Source organism: Eulemur rufifrons, chromosome 24 (genome assembly GCF_041146395.1).
Source record: "Eulemur rufifrons isolate Redbay chromosome 24, OSU_ERuf_1, whole genome shotgun sequence".
Lineage (NCBI taxonomy): Eukaryota > Metazoa > Chordata > Mammalia > Primates > Lemuridae > Eulemur > Eulemur rufifrons.
Window position 1 is genome coordinate 17,007,293 of NC_091006.1, and position 16,248 is coordinate 17,023,540.

Genomic DNA, 16,248 nt, shown 5'->3' on the forward strand with positions numbered 1-16,248 from the left:
CTGTGAGCAAGGCTTGTGCGAAGGTCTGGGGAGGGTCACAGAGGGAGGCCAGGGAGCCAAGGGCTGGGGGCGGGGAGCCACCTGGATCCCTGCTTCAGCAAATTCCACTGGGGGCCTCTGCCACCGTTGCATTTCTGCCTGCTGGAAGCTGCTGGGCCTCAGGGCCATTGTGTGGGGAAGCTTAAGGGATTTGGGGGATCCAAGGGTGCAGAGAGGCCAGAAACCTGGCTCAGCTCAGTCTGCACAGAGGGGCCGAGGCAGAAGGAGGGCTTGGGGCAGGCTCTGCCACTCAGGTAGGCAACAGGCATGGGCCCTGCAGCCTCCTCCTTCCAGGGGGGTCTAGGCTCCTTCCAGCTCCTTTCTCTCCCAGGGACCTGGTGGCCCATCCCCTAGACCCCTCTTCACCTAGGACCGGAGAATCCAGGACCATTCCTTGCTCAGAGCCTAGAAGTCCAGGTCCCCAGCCCCCTCCTCCCTCTGATCCTTCCAGGTCCCCCAGGCCCCTTTTCCCCCAGGACCCAGGGCTTCTGGAACCCAGCCTCTCCTCCCTCAGACTTAGGGGTCCGGGCCCCCAGACCCCCTACCCAGGACCCAGGGGTCCGGGTCTCCAGCTCCTTCTCCCAGGAAACAGGTGTCCCACTCCCCAGCCCCTCCCCTCAGTCCCTTCCTCTGCCAGGACCCGGAATCCAGCTCCCAACCGTATCTCTCCCCTTCCCCACAGATCACCATGTACAGCTTCATGGGTGGTGGCCTCTTCTGTGCCTGGGTGGGGACCATCCTCCTGGTGGTGGCCACGGCAACAGACCACTGGATGCAGTACCGGCTGTCGGGGGCCTTTGCTCACCAGGGCCTGTGGCGGTACTGCTTGGGCGGCAAGTGCTACCTGCAGACAGACAGCATCGGTGAGCCTTTGGCCGGGGTCTGGGCTGCGCAGGGCAGACCTTCAGGGCCCAGGGGCCACCTGTATCCCAGACAGAAAACCCTGTGGCTCAAAGAGACTCAGCATGGAAGGGGCAGAACTGGGATCTCAGGGTTGTTTTCTGGTTGTAATTGCAGGATGTTTTTGGATTGCAGGATTTGGAGGTTAAGTCAAGAGAGGTGGCATTTCCTGACACATAGAAGGTGTCAGGCTTAGCAGTTAGGGCTGGGGGTGCCAGAACAACATTTTCTAAATATCTACTATGGACCAAGAACTATGTTAGGTACTGGGGGATACAGAAGCAATAGGGGCCCTAAGTTTGCTAAATACTGGATGAAGTATTTTTTACTACTTAACTATGTGCCAGGCCATATTATATGTATATATATATATAGAGAGAGAGAGAGAGAGAGAGAGGTAGATACATAGAGATATATAGCCTATTATGACACATATCATATATTATATATTAATAAATTAATAATATATCTAATACATCATATTACACTAAAATATTATGTGATGAATTAATAAATTAATAATACATACTATATTGTGTATATCTTACACTAAATATTATATACTAAATTAACAATATATAATATATTGTATATTACTATTACTAATAGTAATAATAATATCTGGCATTTATTGAGTGCTCACTATGCCCTATGTGCTATTATGAGCACTTTACATATATTAATTCTATTTCTTCTCCCAACAACACTAAAAGGGTGGCTCAATTGCATACAGGAAGAGAACGTGAGGTTTGACCTCAAAATTCAAACATTCTCTTGAAGGGGGGTGAGAGGAGGAGCTGGCGCTCAGGGAGCCCTGGGCGTGACAGGCACATGCAGGGATCTCCCTGGCCCCATCCCACTGAACCAGCCTGAGGCAGCATGGTGCCTGTTTGCCAGTGGTAGACTGGGGCAGAGAGAAGAGGAAAGGGTTGTCCCTGGCAGCCAGCCTCAGAGCCCAGTCTGCCTGACTTCACCCACAGCTGTCTCATTTGTGATACTTCCACCTTTTCTCCTGCCTCAGACTGGGAACGCCCCAAGGGACAGATCAGTCACCTCCATATCTTATTTCTGCTGGGGATCAGGGAGAGAGGGAGGCTTGGTAAAGATCTTGGGTTCATTCCACATTCTCAGGACCACAAAAGACGAAAACCTCAGGGACATACCTCACCCTTGGGCATTCGTCGAAACAGCTGGCTTAACTTGCTCATCAACTGTGACTCACCGAAATTAACTTGATTCCCAGGGGCCAAGCCCAACTGCCAATGGGTTTTATTGGGTCTGCCTGGTGTTTTTAAAGTTTCTGAATCAGTTACCAGTATTTAAAAATCTGGAGATTTTTACATAGAAATATAGACTTGTAGCTCTTTTTGAAAAAAAAAAAAAAAAAACCCACCCCAGCCAAGCACAGTGGCTCATGCCTGTAATCCTAGAATTTTGGGAGGCCTAGGGGGTATTGCTTGAGGCCAGGAGTTCAAGACTAGCCTGAGCAAGAGTGAGACCCCATCTCTTAAAAAAAAAAAAAAAATAGAAAAATTAGCCGGATGTGGTGGCGCACACCTGTAGTTCTAGCTACTTGGGAGACTGAGGCAGAAGATCGTTTGAGCCCAGGAGTTCAAGGTTGCAGTGAGCTGTGATGACGCCACTGCACTCTAGCCAGGGCAATAGAGCGAGACCCTGTCTCAAAACAAACAACCAAAAATATCTGCAAAAAAACCCAACAACAACAACAAAAAAAAATCCAAATTTTGCATGGCCCAGGACAACAACTGGGTAAGAGCAGTGGCTACCCCTTCCAAAGGGGTATACCAGTCACGGCCCCTTCAGGAGACAGAAACTGGACAGTAATTGAATGGGGAAGGTTCCCTTAACAGTGGAGCTGAGAGGCAATACACTGACAATTGGTACATGGGACATACATGTCTAGTTCCTCCTCGCCTCTACCTCAGCCTGTTCCCCAGCAGATCCCCTGCCCTCATTTGCAGCTGTGGCCAGCCCTCAAAGGCACTTGCATGTTCCACTCCTTGCATCATCGTAAGAAAGAAATAAGCTATAACAAGCCCCATAAGTCCTCTAGACTTTTAAATACTCGGAGACCTCTGTTTGAGTTTTCTAGGGCTGCCATAAGAAAGTACCAGAGACTGGGGGGCTTAAACAACAGAAATGTTTTGTCTCATAGCTCTAGAGGCCAGAAGTCCAAGATCGAGGTGTTGGCAGGGTTGGCTCCTCCTGAGGGCTGTGAGGGAGAATGTTTCATGTCTCCCCCTCCACTGGCTTCTGGTGCTTTGCTGGCGATCTTTGGCGGTTCCGTGGCTGGTAGATGCATCACCTCTGTTTTTACCTTCATCACAGAACTTCCTCTTCCTGTGTGCAAGTATGTGTCCACACTTCTGCTTTTTATGTTAGGACACCAGTCATGGGATGAGAAGCCCACCTTACTACAACATGACCTTATCCTAACTAATTACATTCGCAATGACCCTATCTCCAAATAAGGTACCATTCTGAGGCACTGGGAGTTACAACTTCAACATATAAATTTGGGGGACAAGGCAGCATAATTTGACCTGTAATAACATCCATGGAGAAATAGCCAGGAATTTCTCTCACTTAGGCTTGCCTAAAAGACTGCAATTTTGCAAAGATCCTAGGCTTTTTATAATACTTTTCAATGGCAGGGTCCAAGTTCTGCCTGACGTGTACAATTGCCCTGGGTGCTCCGAGAGACGGGATAGCCAAGCAGTTAAGAGTGTCGGCATTGGAGTTGGGGTTTCAACTCTGCCGTGCTTCTAATTATGGGGCCTCGGGCAAGTCACTTTTCCTCTCTGAGCCTCAGTTTCATCACCTGAAAAATAAGAATTAAAATATACTTACAGCATAAGGCTCGTGGAAGGAATAAGATCATACCTGGGAAGTGAACCTGGCACGTAGGTGGCAGTTGTGAAATGGAGGATGAGATTATGACTATTGTTCCCACTGCATCTCCTAAAGGGCCAGCCCTGAGCGGAGCACAGGTGAAGAGCGGTCCCCAGTGCTCAACATTCGTTCATCCAACATGTTTATTGAGCACTTGTTATGTGCCAGGCACTCGGTGCTGGGGATATGACGATGAGAGAGAGAGTAAGGCCCTCGTCCTCACAGAGATGAGAACTTAGTGGGGAGAGACAGACATTTTAAATAAATTAAAGAAAAATAAATAGGACAGTTGTAGACATGAGCAAGTGGTATGAAGGAAATGGAAGAGAACAATGTACAAGAGGATAGTGCCTACCAGGAGGATATAAGGAATTAGCATTTATTTTTTCATTTATTTATTCATTCAACAAACATTTCTCCAGGACAACGTGCAAACCAAACCTGTGGTCAAGGTGTTCATGAGACTCTGTCCTCAGGGGGCAGCCATCAGGCTGGAGGGGTAGACAAAAGAACCACACCCCGAGTAAGGGGGGAAGATGATGCCTGAGGGGTGAAGGAATGCTTCCTAGAGGAGGTGCCTTGGGAGCTGGGCTTTGGAGGATGAGTAGGAGTTTGCCAGGTGAAGAAGAAGGCATTTGCAAAGAAGTGATGGAGGAACTGGGTCAGGGATATGGAGAGGGGCAAGGCATTTTCCTCCCAGAGGCAGCAGCATCCCTCACTGAGAGAAGGGGCAGCATGGGAGTGACTGTGGGGTGCTCCCACAGCATACTGGAATGCCACCCGGGCCTTCATGATCCTGTCTGCCCTGTGCGCCACCTCCGGCATCATCATGGGCATCCTGGCCTTCGCTCAGCAGCCCACCTTCTCCCGCGTCTCCCGGCCCTTCTCTGCCGGCATCATGTTCTTCACCTCAAGTGAGTGGGCCCACCCTCCCCTTTCACTCCCTCTCCCCGCTTCTTGCTCCCATCTCTAAACCCAATCCACCCCCGCCAACCCCACTCTTACTCCCTACGCCTCCTCACTCTCAACTCCATTCCCACGCCCCGAACCAACCTCATGACTATTTCTAGTCCCAGCCTCTTCTGACACTAACTGGTGGACTGTGATTTAATTCTGGCACTCACACCCACCACCACCCCCGCAATTAGTGTCAGACTCCACAGGTTAAGGGCACAGTCCCCAGTGAGACTGCCCCCACCTCAGATACAAGCTGCAAGTGGGGTCCCCAGGCCACCCACACTTTTGACCAATTGGCTACAAACTTAGGAGTTCCCAAGGCTCACTTAGGTTAAAAAATTTGTTGGAACAGTTCATAGAACTCAGGAAAGTGCTATACTTACAATTACAGTTTTATTACAGAGAATACAACTCAGGACCAGGCAAATGAATGGGGAGAAGCCTGGGAGGGCCCCAAGTGCAGCACTTCCAGGCCTTCCCCCTGTGTAACTAGGGGTCACCCGCCCTGCACATAGGTGTGTTCACCAACAGGAGGCTCCACTGAGCATCTGTGTCCAGGGTTTTTATTTTGGAGTTTCATTACATAGGCATGTTTGACTGAATCATTGGCCATTGACTGAACTCAATCTCCAGCTTCCCTCTGCCCCCCAGAGGTTGGGCTGATATCAAGTGGCTCAAAGCCCCAACCCTCTAATCACATGGTTGGTCTTTCCGGTGACCAGTCCTCAGCCTGGGTCATCTCATCTCATTAGCATAAACTCAGGTGTGGTCCAAAGGGCTCGAGAATAACAAAGACACTCCTATTACACAGGAAATTCCAAGCACTCAGAGTCTCCCAGGAACCAGGGACAATGACCATTCAAATTCTTCATTATACAACACAACCCCGCCCCATCCCCACCCCAACCCTACCCCATAATCATCTTTACTCCCACTTCCAACTCAAGCCACCCTTCCTACTCCCTCTATTCCCACACTCACTCCCACCACTTTTTCCAATCTCAGGCCCCACCCCTACCCCATCCCTGTGCCCACCCACACCCTCCCACCCTCTCTCCCCAGCCCTTTTTGTCTTGTTGGCCTTGGCCATTTACACTGGAGTCACCGTCAGCTTCCTCGGCCGCCGCTTCGGGGACTGGCGCTTTTCCTGGTCTTACATCCTGGGCTGGGTGGCCCTGCTCATGACCTTCTTCGCAGGTACTGGGGCCAAGGGAAGGTCAGTGTCTGGTGCAGGGTAGGCAGCATTTCAGAGGGGAGATCCCACTGGGTGTCCCACACGGAACGCACAGCACTGGGGTGGGAGGCAGAACCCAAGCCCAAGGAAGCTGGGGACGTGGATACCCAAGGAGAAAGGGAGTGTGGTGTTGGGGTCTCTTGTGGGGGGAAACAGGGGTCAGGAGGGCCCTCGGGGATCAACTGTGATCTCTTCTCATGCAGGGATTTTCTACATGTGTGCCTACCGGATGCATGAATGTCGGCGCCTGTCTACTCCCCGCTGAGCCCCGATGTATTCCCCAACTTCATCTGGAAGTTAAAATGAGGTCACTGGAGAGGAGGGGGAGGGTCTAGAGGCCTGAAATCCTGGTTTCTGGGGGCATGAGGGGGCTCGGGCCTGGACTCTGGGTGTGAGCCCCTGACTCCTGTGTCCTAAGCGGGAAAGAGGGAGAATGGGGCCTGGCAGGAGGGAGTTAAGGAGACCCAAGTCCCCATCTGCCAGGCAAGTTGTTAGAAAAATGTAATATCCATTAGAGAAATGTTTTGGGGTCAAATAAAACTGATGTGAAACTATAAAGTGTGAATCCTTGAGGGATTGGGGTGAGGAGAAAGAGGAGTGAGTGTGATGGGTGTGGGACAGGATGCTGTATTACGGAGGCCCAACCTGCCCAGTTCTTGGAGCGATGGGAACAGAAATTAATCAGAGTCCCTGCCCAGAAGTTAACCACAGTTCAGCTTCTAGGAAACCGATGCATAGGATAATGTAAATAAAAATCTCTCTGAAAAAACCTCCCTGCCCACCCTCCCCCATCTCCGGTCAGCTCTCCCTGACCTCCTCTCCCCTCCCCTCCTGGGATGGGCCCCTCCAGCTAGAGGCACCAGAGCTCCAGCCTTTACCTCCAGCACCTGCCTACTCTCTGTTCATGACCATGACCTTCTCTTCCTGCACTCATTTATCAGTGCATTCAACAGACTGATGGCAGCTGCTGAGGTTTACTAATGTCTGTCAAAATAGTAATACTATTTGCAAAGTTGATTATAATAAGAATATTTATTACAGTCTATGTTGATAACTTATGTTAATAGAGACTTATTCTCTAAAATAATATTTATTGGGGCCTCCTCAAATAACAATAACATTATATTTATAGGGGCTTTCTCTAATAATAATGGCAAGTGGAGGCTTCTCTAACAATTTATTGAAGCCTATTTATATAGAGGTATTTATTCCAGTAATCATATTTATAGGGACTTACTCTAACAATAATAATGATGTTATAATTATAACTCCAGAATCATATCCTCAACTTACTCAACATTTCCACTTGAAAAGAGGAGGCAACTCAAATTTCATGTCTAAAAATAAGTTCCCGATCTCTCTTGCACGCACCCAAGTGCTCTTCCCATGGTCTGCCTGATCTTAGGAAATGACACCTCCGTTTTTATCCAGCTGCTCAAGCCAATAACTCTGGGATCATCATCAGTTTCTGTCTTTCTTTCACATCCAACATCTGATCCATCAGCAAACACCTTAAAGATGTATCCAGAACTTGACTCCTTGCTCATCCACAGTCGTCATTCACCTGACTTATTGCCATGACCTCCTAAGTAGCCTCCCTGCTTCCCCCAACCCCCTGCAGCATGTACCCTATACAGCTGCTGGAGGGAGTTTTGTTAAAACATGATTCAAACCATGTCACTCCTCTGCTCTGAGCCCTCCAGTGGTTCCCATCTCACATAAATAGCTGAAGTTCATCCATGTTGTGCAAGATGTCACACACTCTGGCACCCATTAACTGTCTGACTTCAGTTCAGGGGTCTCCAAGATCACCTTCAGGTCTGATGATTCACTAGAAGGATTCACAGAGCTCCGCAAAGCTGTTATACTCACAGTTAAGTTTTATTGCAGCAAAAGGATACGATTAAATTCAGCAAAGGGAAAAGGTGCACGGGGCAGAAGAGCCAGGAGACCAGGCGTGAGCTTCCAGTGGTCCTCTCCCAGTGCGGTTGTGCTGTCAGTGTTTACTTCTCCCAGCAATGATGTATGGCAATATGCATGGTACTTCCAACCAAGGAAGCTCACCTAAGCCTTGGTGTCCATGGTTTTTACCAGGGGTCATTCTCATAGGCATGGAGCACCCGTGTGGCTGACCTCAGCCACTCAACCTCCATCCCCCTAGAGGTCAAACTGATACAGTGGCCCAAGGCTCCACCATAAACCACGGTGTTAGCATTAACTACCTGGTACGGCCCACGGCCCCTAGGTAAACAAACACAATCTTACCAGGCAGGACATTCCAAGGGTTTAGGGGTTCCCTTGCAGAAGTTGGGCAAGGGCCAGACATTTCTTTAGGCAAAATCCCTTCCTGCCCACTCATTCTTGCTCCAGCCCTGCTGGCCTCCTTGCTGGTCCTGGCATGTGTCCACCTCTGCCTGGACCATTCTTCTCAAATGTCTTTCAGGTCTTTGCTCAAAAGTCCCCTTTTCAGTGAGGTGCCCCTGGCTACCCTATCTAAAACCACAACATATTCCCTCTTCCCCTTCCCTGCTTTTGTTTCTCCACAGCACTTTTCACAAATACAATATTTTTCTTAGACATCTTATTGTCTGTCTCTCCAGCTGGAAGGTAGACACCATCAAGGCAGAAATTTGTGTCTGTTTCTGGTCACCTATAGATCACCAGTGCTTACAAGACAGCACCTGGCACATGGTAATCAGTCAAAAGAATATTTGTTGAACAATAAATACTTATTCAGGCCAACTGATAGTGATATTGATTGGCTTACACAAAATATTACTTATTGGGGTCTACTTAAATGTTACTGATTGAGATTTAATATCTTTTAATATCTTTTTACCATTATGCTAGATCACATTCAATGTTAATAGAGTGGGCCTTGACAGAGACGATGGTGCCTTCCATAATCACTGTTTACAAACAGCATTCAGTCATTAACAGAATGGAAAACAGAATGTAGGTTCACTGAGGATGACGGTCTTATTTGTCTGTGCAATGTATACCCCCAAATTTGGGGGCTCCAAAATTAATCAGATCTCATTCCTGCCTTATAGTTCTTGAGATCTGAAAGAATGTGCGGAAAGTGGTAGAAGGAGAGACACTTTGGAGTAGGCCAAGTAAAGGAAGGCCCAAGAAAAACTAATTGGGGTAGGGGTGTGGGAGGAGGGTTCCAGCCTGGGGCTGGAGCCTTGGGACTGTGGGGTGGGGGAATCAGCTTGGAAGACAGAACCAATAACAACAGAATAAAGACCAGGTCTCTGGGTGGTCAGGGTGGGCCACAGGGCTGGCAGAGCCTCAGGAGCCCCCTGCAATGATGTCAGGGGTGTTCTGTGGCAGTTGGGGGCTGCTGAGGCAATTCCAATCCTGGGAGAGGTTGGAAGGGGCTGGAGAAAGATGGAAAAGACCTGGGGTGATTTGGAAAAACTGGCAGCGCTTGGGGAAGACTGGTAAAGACTTAAGGAAACCAACAGTTTGGACAGCGTGGTCAAGCAGGGACATGAGATCCAAGGAAAAGCATCAGAAGGAGGCCTGGGTTTTCCCTCTGGCAAGCCTAGACCACACCTGGCTGTGAAAGTGGATGCAGGTCCTGCGAGGCAGCTCCATCTTTAAGGTGCATTCAGGTAGCCTTGGTCTGAGGTGTGTGTGCCAGCAGGCACCAAGAGTCTGGGCCTGTGGTCAGCCTGTGATGCCTATGCATATGGAGACCAGGTACAGGTCCCCTGTGTGCATGGTGCACAGGTATGGTGTTGGTGGTGGGATCGACCTGGGGGGATGAGAAGCAGGGTTACAGGCTTGGACCTGGAGGTGGGAGGAGGATGAAAATGGGCGGGATTAGGTAGGAATTATAGGGGTTGGGGAGAAGAATGAAGAAAAAAGCAGGACTGGGGCTGGAGTTGGGGTGGTGGATGGGAATGAGGATGAGTTGGGTTTAGACTGGGAGTCTAAAGAATAGAGAGGAGTTGGGTCTGGGAATGAGAATGGGGTTAGATTTGTGGATAGGGATGGGTTTATATTTATGTTGGAGCTGGGGTTAAGGACAGAGTTGAGTTTGGAGTTCAGTTTGGGAATGACAATGGGGTTGGGTTTGGGAATGAGAATGGAACTAGTTTGAGGATGGGAATGGGGTTAAATTGGGAGTTAGAGCTGGGGTTGATAATGGGGTTGGGAATGGAATTGGGCTGGGTAATGAGAATGGGGTTAAGTCCGGGGATGGGAGGTTGAATTTAAGGTTGCAACTGGGCTTGAGATTAGGTTTGGGGAGGAAATTAGGTTTGGGGTTAAGGATGGAGTCAAGGTCACAGATGGGCTCTGTGCTCTGACCCTCTACTCACCACACACCATGACCCAGACTGTCTGAAGCCTCACCAGTGCCCTGGCCATGGCCATTTCTGTGCTGGTGGCCCCATGCTCATGACCTCCGCCCACCTCGGGGAGCCTGTCCTCATGCACATGTTCTCACAGTGGCCGTTGCCTCGCTGGGGAGGCATGGGGGGACTGCCGAATGGAGTCTCCAATAAAGGAGAGGACCCAGCCTCCTGGGTCATTTCTAGTTCTCCCCATTCGCCAACAGTCCCGGGAGTGCTGGCCCAGTTCATCTTCATGACAGAGGTCCTCTTCCCAGCTATGCCCCACTTCAGAGGTCACGTTTTCCTGGGCCTTCTACCTGGGCTGTGGCACCTTCACCTTATACCTGCTCACAGGTGAAGTGATGGGGGTGTGGGTGGAGAAGGCTAGTGCTTGGAAGGCTAGAGGACCCTGCTTTCACACTCTTGTTCTCCCTCTGCACCCCCAGGCATCCGGATCCTGGTGACGTGGCCCACCACACTGGAGGCCCCACCCCAAGCAGAGCTGCCTCTGATCTCATTTATCAGATGAGAACGTGGGCATGTCTTCCTCTCCACATGCTTTAGGAATTGCAATTCTCTACCGTGTGCCTGCCCTGAGCAAATGCTCCCACCAGGGACCCAAGAGGCTGAGCTCCCTACCTGCCCCTTCCTCCCCCAGGGCCTGAAGTTTAGGCCCCTTCTTCTTCGAGCCCCAGGGGTTCTGACCCCCTGCCCCCTCCTTTAGTGGAAACTCTAGAGTTGGGGCCCTCTTCTCCCAGAATGGAAGGTTGTATAACCACAGGAAAGCATGACACAACCCCAACTGTCCCCTCTGGCCACATCTACCCTCCCATTTAACTCACACCCTAGCCTGATTCGCCACCTCTCACCTCTGGGCCCCCAAGCTTCCCTCTCACCCCTTCCAGGAAGCCCCCTGGTGCTGACAGCTCCAAGGGTGGGAGGCATAGAACCTGAGACAGAGAAGCAAGTTCTCAGCCACCACCTAAACCACTGATGATCTGACACCCTCAGGGCCCTCCCCGACCACACACTCTGTGCAGACCAGGCCCAAAGAGGGGAGGGAGGACGTGGTCTGTGCAGTCCAGGAAGGGAGGATGTGTGAAAGAGCTAGCTACCGGGAACTGTGTGAAACCTAACCAGCTCATCTGAAGGAGCACAGACTCTTCGCTGCCCCTGCTGCTTGCCGGCTTCTCTTGCTTGAGCTCAGAGGACCCAAGAGTCCGGGTGCACAGCCTCCTTCTCTCTCAGAGACTCAGGAGTCTGGATCAGCAGCCTCTTCACCCCCCAGGGCCCAGAAACCCAGCGCTCACCCCCATGGAGCCCTGCCGGTCCCTGGCCCTGCTCGCTGGCTCCCTGGGCCTGACGTCCTCCCTGGTTGCCCTGAGCACCGACTTCTGGTTTGTGGCCATGGGACCCACCTCCTCAGCTCACTCAGGCCTCTGGCCAAGGGAGCACGGAGACCCCGTAGCAGGTGAGGAGGAGTGGACTGTCCTGCCGGGGGGATGGCCAGTGGGGACGGGTACTCAGAGGTCTCCTCTCTGATCAGGCTACATCCACGTGACGCAGAGCTTTTGCATTCTGGCCGCTCTGTGGGGCCTGGTGTCCGTGGGCTTCCTGGTTCTGTCCTGCATCCCCTCACTGTCTGCCCCAGGCCGCAGCCCCCTTGTCGCAACCATCACAGCCTTTGCTGCAGGTAAAGACTCTGGGCTGGCCTTAGGCATCGGGGGCCGGTGAGTTCCTGTGGAGGGGCTGAGCCATCTCTCTTGTCCTCGCCCCCAGCTCTCTCCATGACAGTGGCCATGGCAGTATACACCAGCGAGCGGTGGGGACAGCCTTCACACCCCCAGATCCAGACCTTCTTCTCCTGGTCCTTCTACCTGGGCTGGGTCTCAGCAATACTGCTGCTCTGCGCAGGTAACAACCCTGCCTGCCACCCCAGGGAGCTCGGGAGGGTCCAGCTGAAGGGAGCAGGGCAGGGGCAACTGCTAAACTCTCTCTGGCCACCCCAGGTTCCCTGAGTCTGGGTGCTCACTGTGGCACTCGCCAGGCGGGCTATGAAACCCTGTGAACGGAAGGCAAGAGTGGCACGATGTTTTGAGCACTATCTTCTGAAAGCCTTATCAGGAGCTGTGGGAATGCCTGGTCCTGCCTTCGTCCCTCACTCCCAACCCTTCCCCAGCCCCTTCATCTGTTTCTTCATTCGTTCAATAAAAACTGTCTGGAATTGTCTGGTTATTCTGAGATTAATTCAGCCGAGACATAAGCCAACTGCATGCCAGCTCCATTGTGGGTAACTCAGGATGGTGAGAGCCTACCAGCCAGACCAGCTCGCAAGGTGCTCCTGCCTGGGGAAGGGGACAGGACAGACTAAAAGCAGTTAACACTGGCCAGACAGCAGTCCCAGCCTGGGAGGGCACTGAGAAAGACTGACTATATCGTGGATGGCTGGAGAGACATTGGCCAAGGGAAGGTAACATCCAGGGAGAGGGGCCCAAAGACGGAGCCATGGAAAGGCCAGGAGTTTTGAGGGGATGGAGAACAGTGCTCTGTGGCCAGAATGTGGAATATGGAGGTGGTAGAAGATGAAGACGGGACGGCAGGTGGGGGCTGGGGCCTCTACTGCCACGCTGGCCTTTCTCCTGAGGATGTCAGGAGTTAGGAGAAGATTGTCAGCAGGGGAGGGACAGTGTCAGCTGTGGGTGCCAGAAAGAGTCTCTGGGGACATGGAAGGAAGGTCAGAAGTTTAGGGAGGAACTTGGCAAAGCCACAGGTGGGAGAGGATGAGGCCTGACCTGAGACCAGGGTCTGAGGTAGAAAGGAGGGAATGAGCCAGACAGGCTCAGGGCACAGGAGGAACAGGACTTGGGGATCCAAGGGCTTTGTGGGTGAGGGGCAGGAAGGGGGCAAGGATAGTGCCCTGGGGTCTGTCCTGATGAACTGGGTGGGACGGTGGGGCCATCCCCAGTTTGGTGGAAGACGCTAAGCTGACTTGAGATGTGGCTAGGTGTCAGGGCTCTGAGCGACACAGTTAGAGCAGGTGAAGACTCGAGTCGGGGGCTCAGGGGAGAGTCTCTGGGGTGGAGATGGAGTTTTGGTTGCCCTCGGAGCATTAGGAGTCACTGAAGCCTTGGGAGTGAGGAGGCTCACCTGGCAAGAGGGTGCAGGACAGAGCTTCAGGGGAAACGGGCATTTAAGAGTGAAGGGGAAGAGTTGCAGGAGTGAGAGCATGCATGGGGGCCTGAGAGGGCCTGGGGTGCCTTGCAAGTCAAGGGAAGAGCAGTTTCTAGAAGAAGGACTTGGTCTACCATGTCAGGGCCCTCAAGCTCCCCCCAGGCCTGCTGTCTGACTCTGGGCTGTCACTTGGTCAAGAGAGCTGCTGGGCGGTGTATGTGTGTGTGTGGGGGGCCGTTATCCCTTTAAATGGCAGGGGATGGGGGGAGGAGGTTCTGGAACTCCTGCTGCCTCACAGTGACCCAGCCTCCCTTCCCCCACCTCTCTGGGCTCTGTGTCTAAGAAGCCCTGGGGAGCTGTGTGTGAGTCACTTAGGTGGGTGTGTGTGCAGGGGTGGAGAGGGCACAGGACAGGTGGAAGGGACATTCCACTAGGGGAGGAGGTCTCTGGGAAGACAGGTTCCTAAGCAGGGAAGCCTGCCATGAAGGTCTCAGGGGCCTCAAAGGGGACGTTTCAGTGTCCCCAGTAGGAGGACTGGAGCATGGAGGATGGGGTCTGGGGGGAGAGGATGCTGGGTTCCCAGGCAGAGTTGTTGATGGAGGGGCCTGGGACCCTGAACAATCTGAAAGAGGGTGTCCTCAGGTCCCCAGAAGTAGGGGCCCAGGCAGGAGAGCTGAGGGAGGAGTGTAAGGAGGGAGGTCTCTTGAGGTGAGGGCCCCAGGCGAGAGGGGCATTGGCCAATCCTTCCTGTTGGCCCTTGGCAGCTGCCTCCGTGGCATGGGGGTGAGGCGGTGCCTTCAGAGTGGGGGCGCTTTGCTCAGCTTCTTGGCCAACATCCTCATGGTGCTCTCCACTGCCACCAACTACTGGATCCGCCACCACGAGGGCCACAGTGGCCTGTGGCAGGAGTGTAATCACGGCATCTGCTCCAACATACCCTGCCAGAGTGAGGCCCCACCCACCCGCCCAGATGTCAGACCCACTTCAGACCCCCACAGCCAGCCCGCCAGCCCCACCGCTCGGGACACACCCGCAGGGCACATGACGAGGTGCCCCACCCCACTCCTCCCACTCATCTCAGATCCAGCTGCCCCACCATGACCGAGGCCGCCACGACCCCCTACTTGTGGACCTGTCTCCTCCCCCTCACCTCGCTGTTCCGGTCAGGACGTTAACCACCGGTCCTGACATGACTTCCAAGTCCCCATCCAAACGCCTGACTCCGGGCAGGGAGAGCGGGTTCTCAGCCACGTATGGTCGGTGGGTGTGGTGGCCAGGAGACCTTCCGATTGCGACCGAAGCTGTTGCGGCAGGGGCGGCGCCCGCGCGGGGCTGATGCTGCCCGATCTCCCCAGCCACGCTGGCCGTGACCGGGGCGTGCATGGTGCTGGCGGCGGGCTTCGGCATCATAGGCCTGGCGATGGGGCTGCGGATTCGGTGTTTCGAGGGCGAGTCGCTGCGGGGCCAGACTACGAGCGCCCTCCACTTCCTCTGCGGTGAGACGGCAGCAGGCCCCGGGCCCCTGGACCCCAGGCAGAGGGTGGGCCTAGGGAGTGAAGCAGGGCCCGGGGGACAGGGGGCGGGGCTTGAGGAACTGGCCCGGGAGCCGATGGGAGGGGCTGGAGGCCGAGAGGCGGGGTTCCAAGTGAAGGAGGAGGAGGAGCATGAAGGGGGCAGGGCCAGAGGCGGGGCTGGGAGGAAATGAGCGTGGCCTAATAGGTCAGATGGGGGGGCGGTGGCTGGGTCCGAAGGGGCGCGGCCTGGCCGGGGGCGGGGCCTGGGGCTGCCTCATCTGGCCAAGCTCACCCGGCCGCCTGGCGGGGCCCAGGACTGCTGCTGCTGATCGCCTTGACAGGCTACACGGTGAAGAATGCGTGGAAGAACAACGTCTTCTTCTCCTGGTCCTATTTTTCTGGGTGGCTGGCTTTACCCTTCTCAATTCTCGCGGGTAACCTGGAAGCAGGAAGAGGGTGGAGACTGCCTAGACGACCCTCTCCCCCAGAGACTCCCTTGCTGCCCTCCTAGGAAACCCTACAGTGGCCCCCCCCAGGAGCTCCCCAACACATTCCATTCCCGAATCCCGCAGACCCGGCAGAGACGCCCTTGGAGCCCCAAACCCCAGTCCCCGGGGCCTGTCTGGCCATCTGCCCCAGGACACACCTTCCTCCACCCGCCCTCCGCTCCCCTCCACCAGGCTTATGCTTTCTGCTGGCAGACATGATCGTGCAGAGCACCGACGCCATCAGTGGATTCCCCGTGTGCCTGTGACCGCAGCCTGCCTGGGGCAGAATAAAGGAATAGTTTTTAGCGCCGTTGCTCCGTGTGGCTTTCTGGGGGACGTGGGGACACGAGCACGGGGTGGCAGATATTAGGGTGCACAGAGGCTCAGCGAGGACTAGGAGACGGGGGAGAGGGGTCATGGAGACACTAACGTGTAGTGGACACGTGGCATGGATTTGAAGGGGAACTGGGACAAGGGGGAGTGGGGCCATGAGGGGATGTCGGCTGATGGAGAGGGTGTGGGGACGACACAGAGGGAAAGTGTAGACGTGGACAGGTGAGAACAAGGGTATGGAGAGGACGGGGAACACAGGCATGAAGAGAATGGGGCGGCAGGACGAGTTGGAGGGCTGGGGAAGAAGTGGGGAGCCCGAATGGACAGAGTAGATACGGAGATACTGGGCGGAG

The 16,248-nt window shown here is 53.5% G+C and overlaps 3 protein-coding genes across 5 annotated transcripts; all 3 read left to right on the plus strand.

The window, feature by feature from the left end:
- Positions 1 to 236: 236 nt before the first annotated feature.
- LIM2 (lens intrinsic membrane protein 2) lies at positions 237 to 6,597 on the plus strand. 2 transcript variants are annotated; one of them, XM_069457936.1, is made up of 5 exons: positions 237 to 293; positions 722 to 902; positions 4,617 to 4,766; positions 5,872 to 6,006; positions 6,247 to 6,597. In XM_069457936.1, the coding sequence occupies exons 2-5, from the start codon at positions 728 to 730 to the stop codon at positions 6,306 to 6,308; spliced, it is 522 nt and encodes a 173-aa protein (XP_069314037.1). In that variant the 5' UTR covers positions 237 to 293; positions 722 to 727; the 3' UTR covers positions 6,309 to 6,597. The 2 variants fall into 2 exon arrangements, with proteins under 2 accessions (XP_069314037.1, XP_069314036.1); XM_069457935.1 differs by lacking the exon at positions 237 to 293 and having other exon boundaries at positions 728 to 1,043; positions 6,247 to 6,308.
- Positions 6,598 to 10,235: 3,638 nt separating this feature from the next.
- Positions 10,236 to 13,325, plus strand: NKG7 (natural killer cell granule protein 7). Of its 2 annotated transcripts, XM_069457417.1 has the most exons (4): positions 10,236 to 11,860; positions 11,936 to 12,082; positions 12,169 to 12,303; positions 12,399 to 13,325. In XM_069457417.1, exons 1-4 carry the CDS (start codon positions 11,704 to 11,706, stop codon positions 12,455 to 12,457), a joined length of 498 nt encoding a protein of 165 aa, XP_069313518.1. In that variant the 5' UTR covers positions 10,236 to 11,703; the 3' UTR covers positions 12,458 to 13,325. The 2 variants fall into 2 exon arrangements, with proteins under 2 accessions (XP_069313518.1, XP_069313517.1); XM_069457416.1 differs by having other exon boundaries at positions 12,169 to 12,463.
- Positions 13,326 to 14,077: 752 nt separating this feature from the next.
- On the plus strand, positions 14,078 to 15,869 carry CLDND2 (claudin domain containing 2). Its single transcript, XM_069457734.1, has 4 exons — positions 14,078 to 14,506; positions 14,916 to 15,056; positions 15,389 to 15,508; positions 15,755 to 15,869. The coding sequence occupies exons 1-4, from the start codon at positions 14,338 to 14,340 to the stop codon at positions 15,826 to 15,828; spliced, it is 504 nt and encodes a 167-aa protein (XP_069313835.1). The 5' UTR covers positions 14,078 to 14,337; the 3' UTR covers positions 15,829 to 15,869.
- The last annotated feature ends 379 nt before the right edge of the window (positions 15,870 to 16,248 follow it).

Bases quoted from the DNA above. Each gene is read 5' to 3' on its own strand.
- LIM2 (XM_069457935.1), top strand. From the start codon at position 728: ATGTACAGCTTCATGGGTGGTGGCCTCTTCTGTGCCTGGGTGGGGACC. The intron at 1,044-4,616 runs GTTGTAATTGCA...GTGCTCCCACAG, and splicing joins GATCTCAGGGTTGTTTTCTG to CATACTGGAATGCCACCCGG. The intron at 4,767-5,871 runs GTGAGTGGGCCC...CTCTCTCCCCAG, and splicing joins CATCATGTTCTTCACCTCAA to CCCTTTTTGTCTTGTTGGCC.
- CLDND2 (XM_069457734.1), top strand. From the start codon at position 14,338: ATGGGGGTGAGGCGGTGCCTTCAGAGTGGGGGCGCTTTGCTCAGCTTC. The intron at 14,507-14,915 runs GTGAGGCCCCAC...CGATCTCCCCAG, and splicing joins CTCCAACATACCCTGCCAGA to CCACGCTGGCCGTGACCGGG. The intron at 15,509-15,754 runs GTAACCTGGAAG...CCCCTCCACCAG, and splicing joins ACCCTTCTCAATTCTCGCGG to GCTTATGCTTTCTGCTGGCA.
- NKG7 (XM_069457416.1), top strand. From the start codon at position 11,704: ATGGAGCCCTGCCGGTCCCTGGCCCTGCTCGCTGGCTCCCTGGGCCTG. The intron at 11,861-11,935 runs GTGAGGAGGAGT...CTCTCTGATCAG, and splicing joins GCACGGAGACCCCGTAGCAG to GCTACATCCACGTGACGCAG. The intron at 12,083-12,168 runs GTAAAGACTCTG...CCTCGCCCCCAG, and splicing joins CATCACAGCCTTTGCTGCAG to CTCTCTCCATGACAGTGGCC.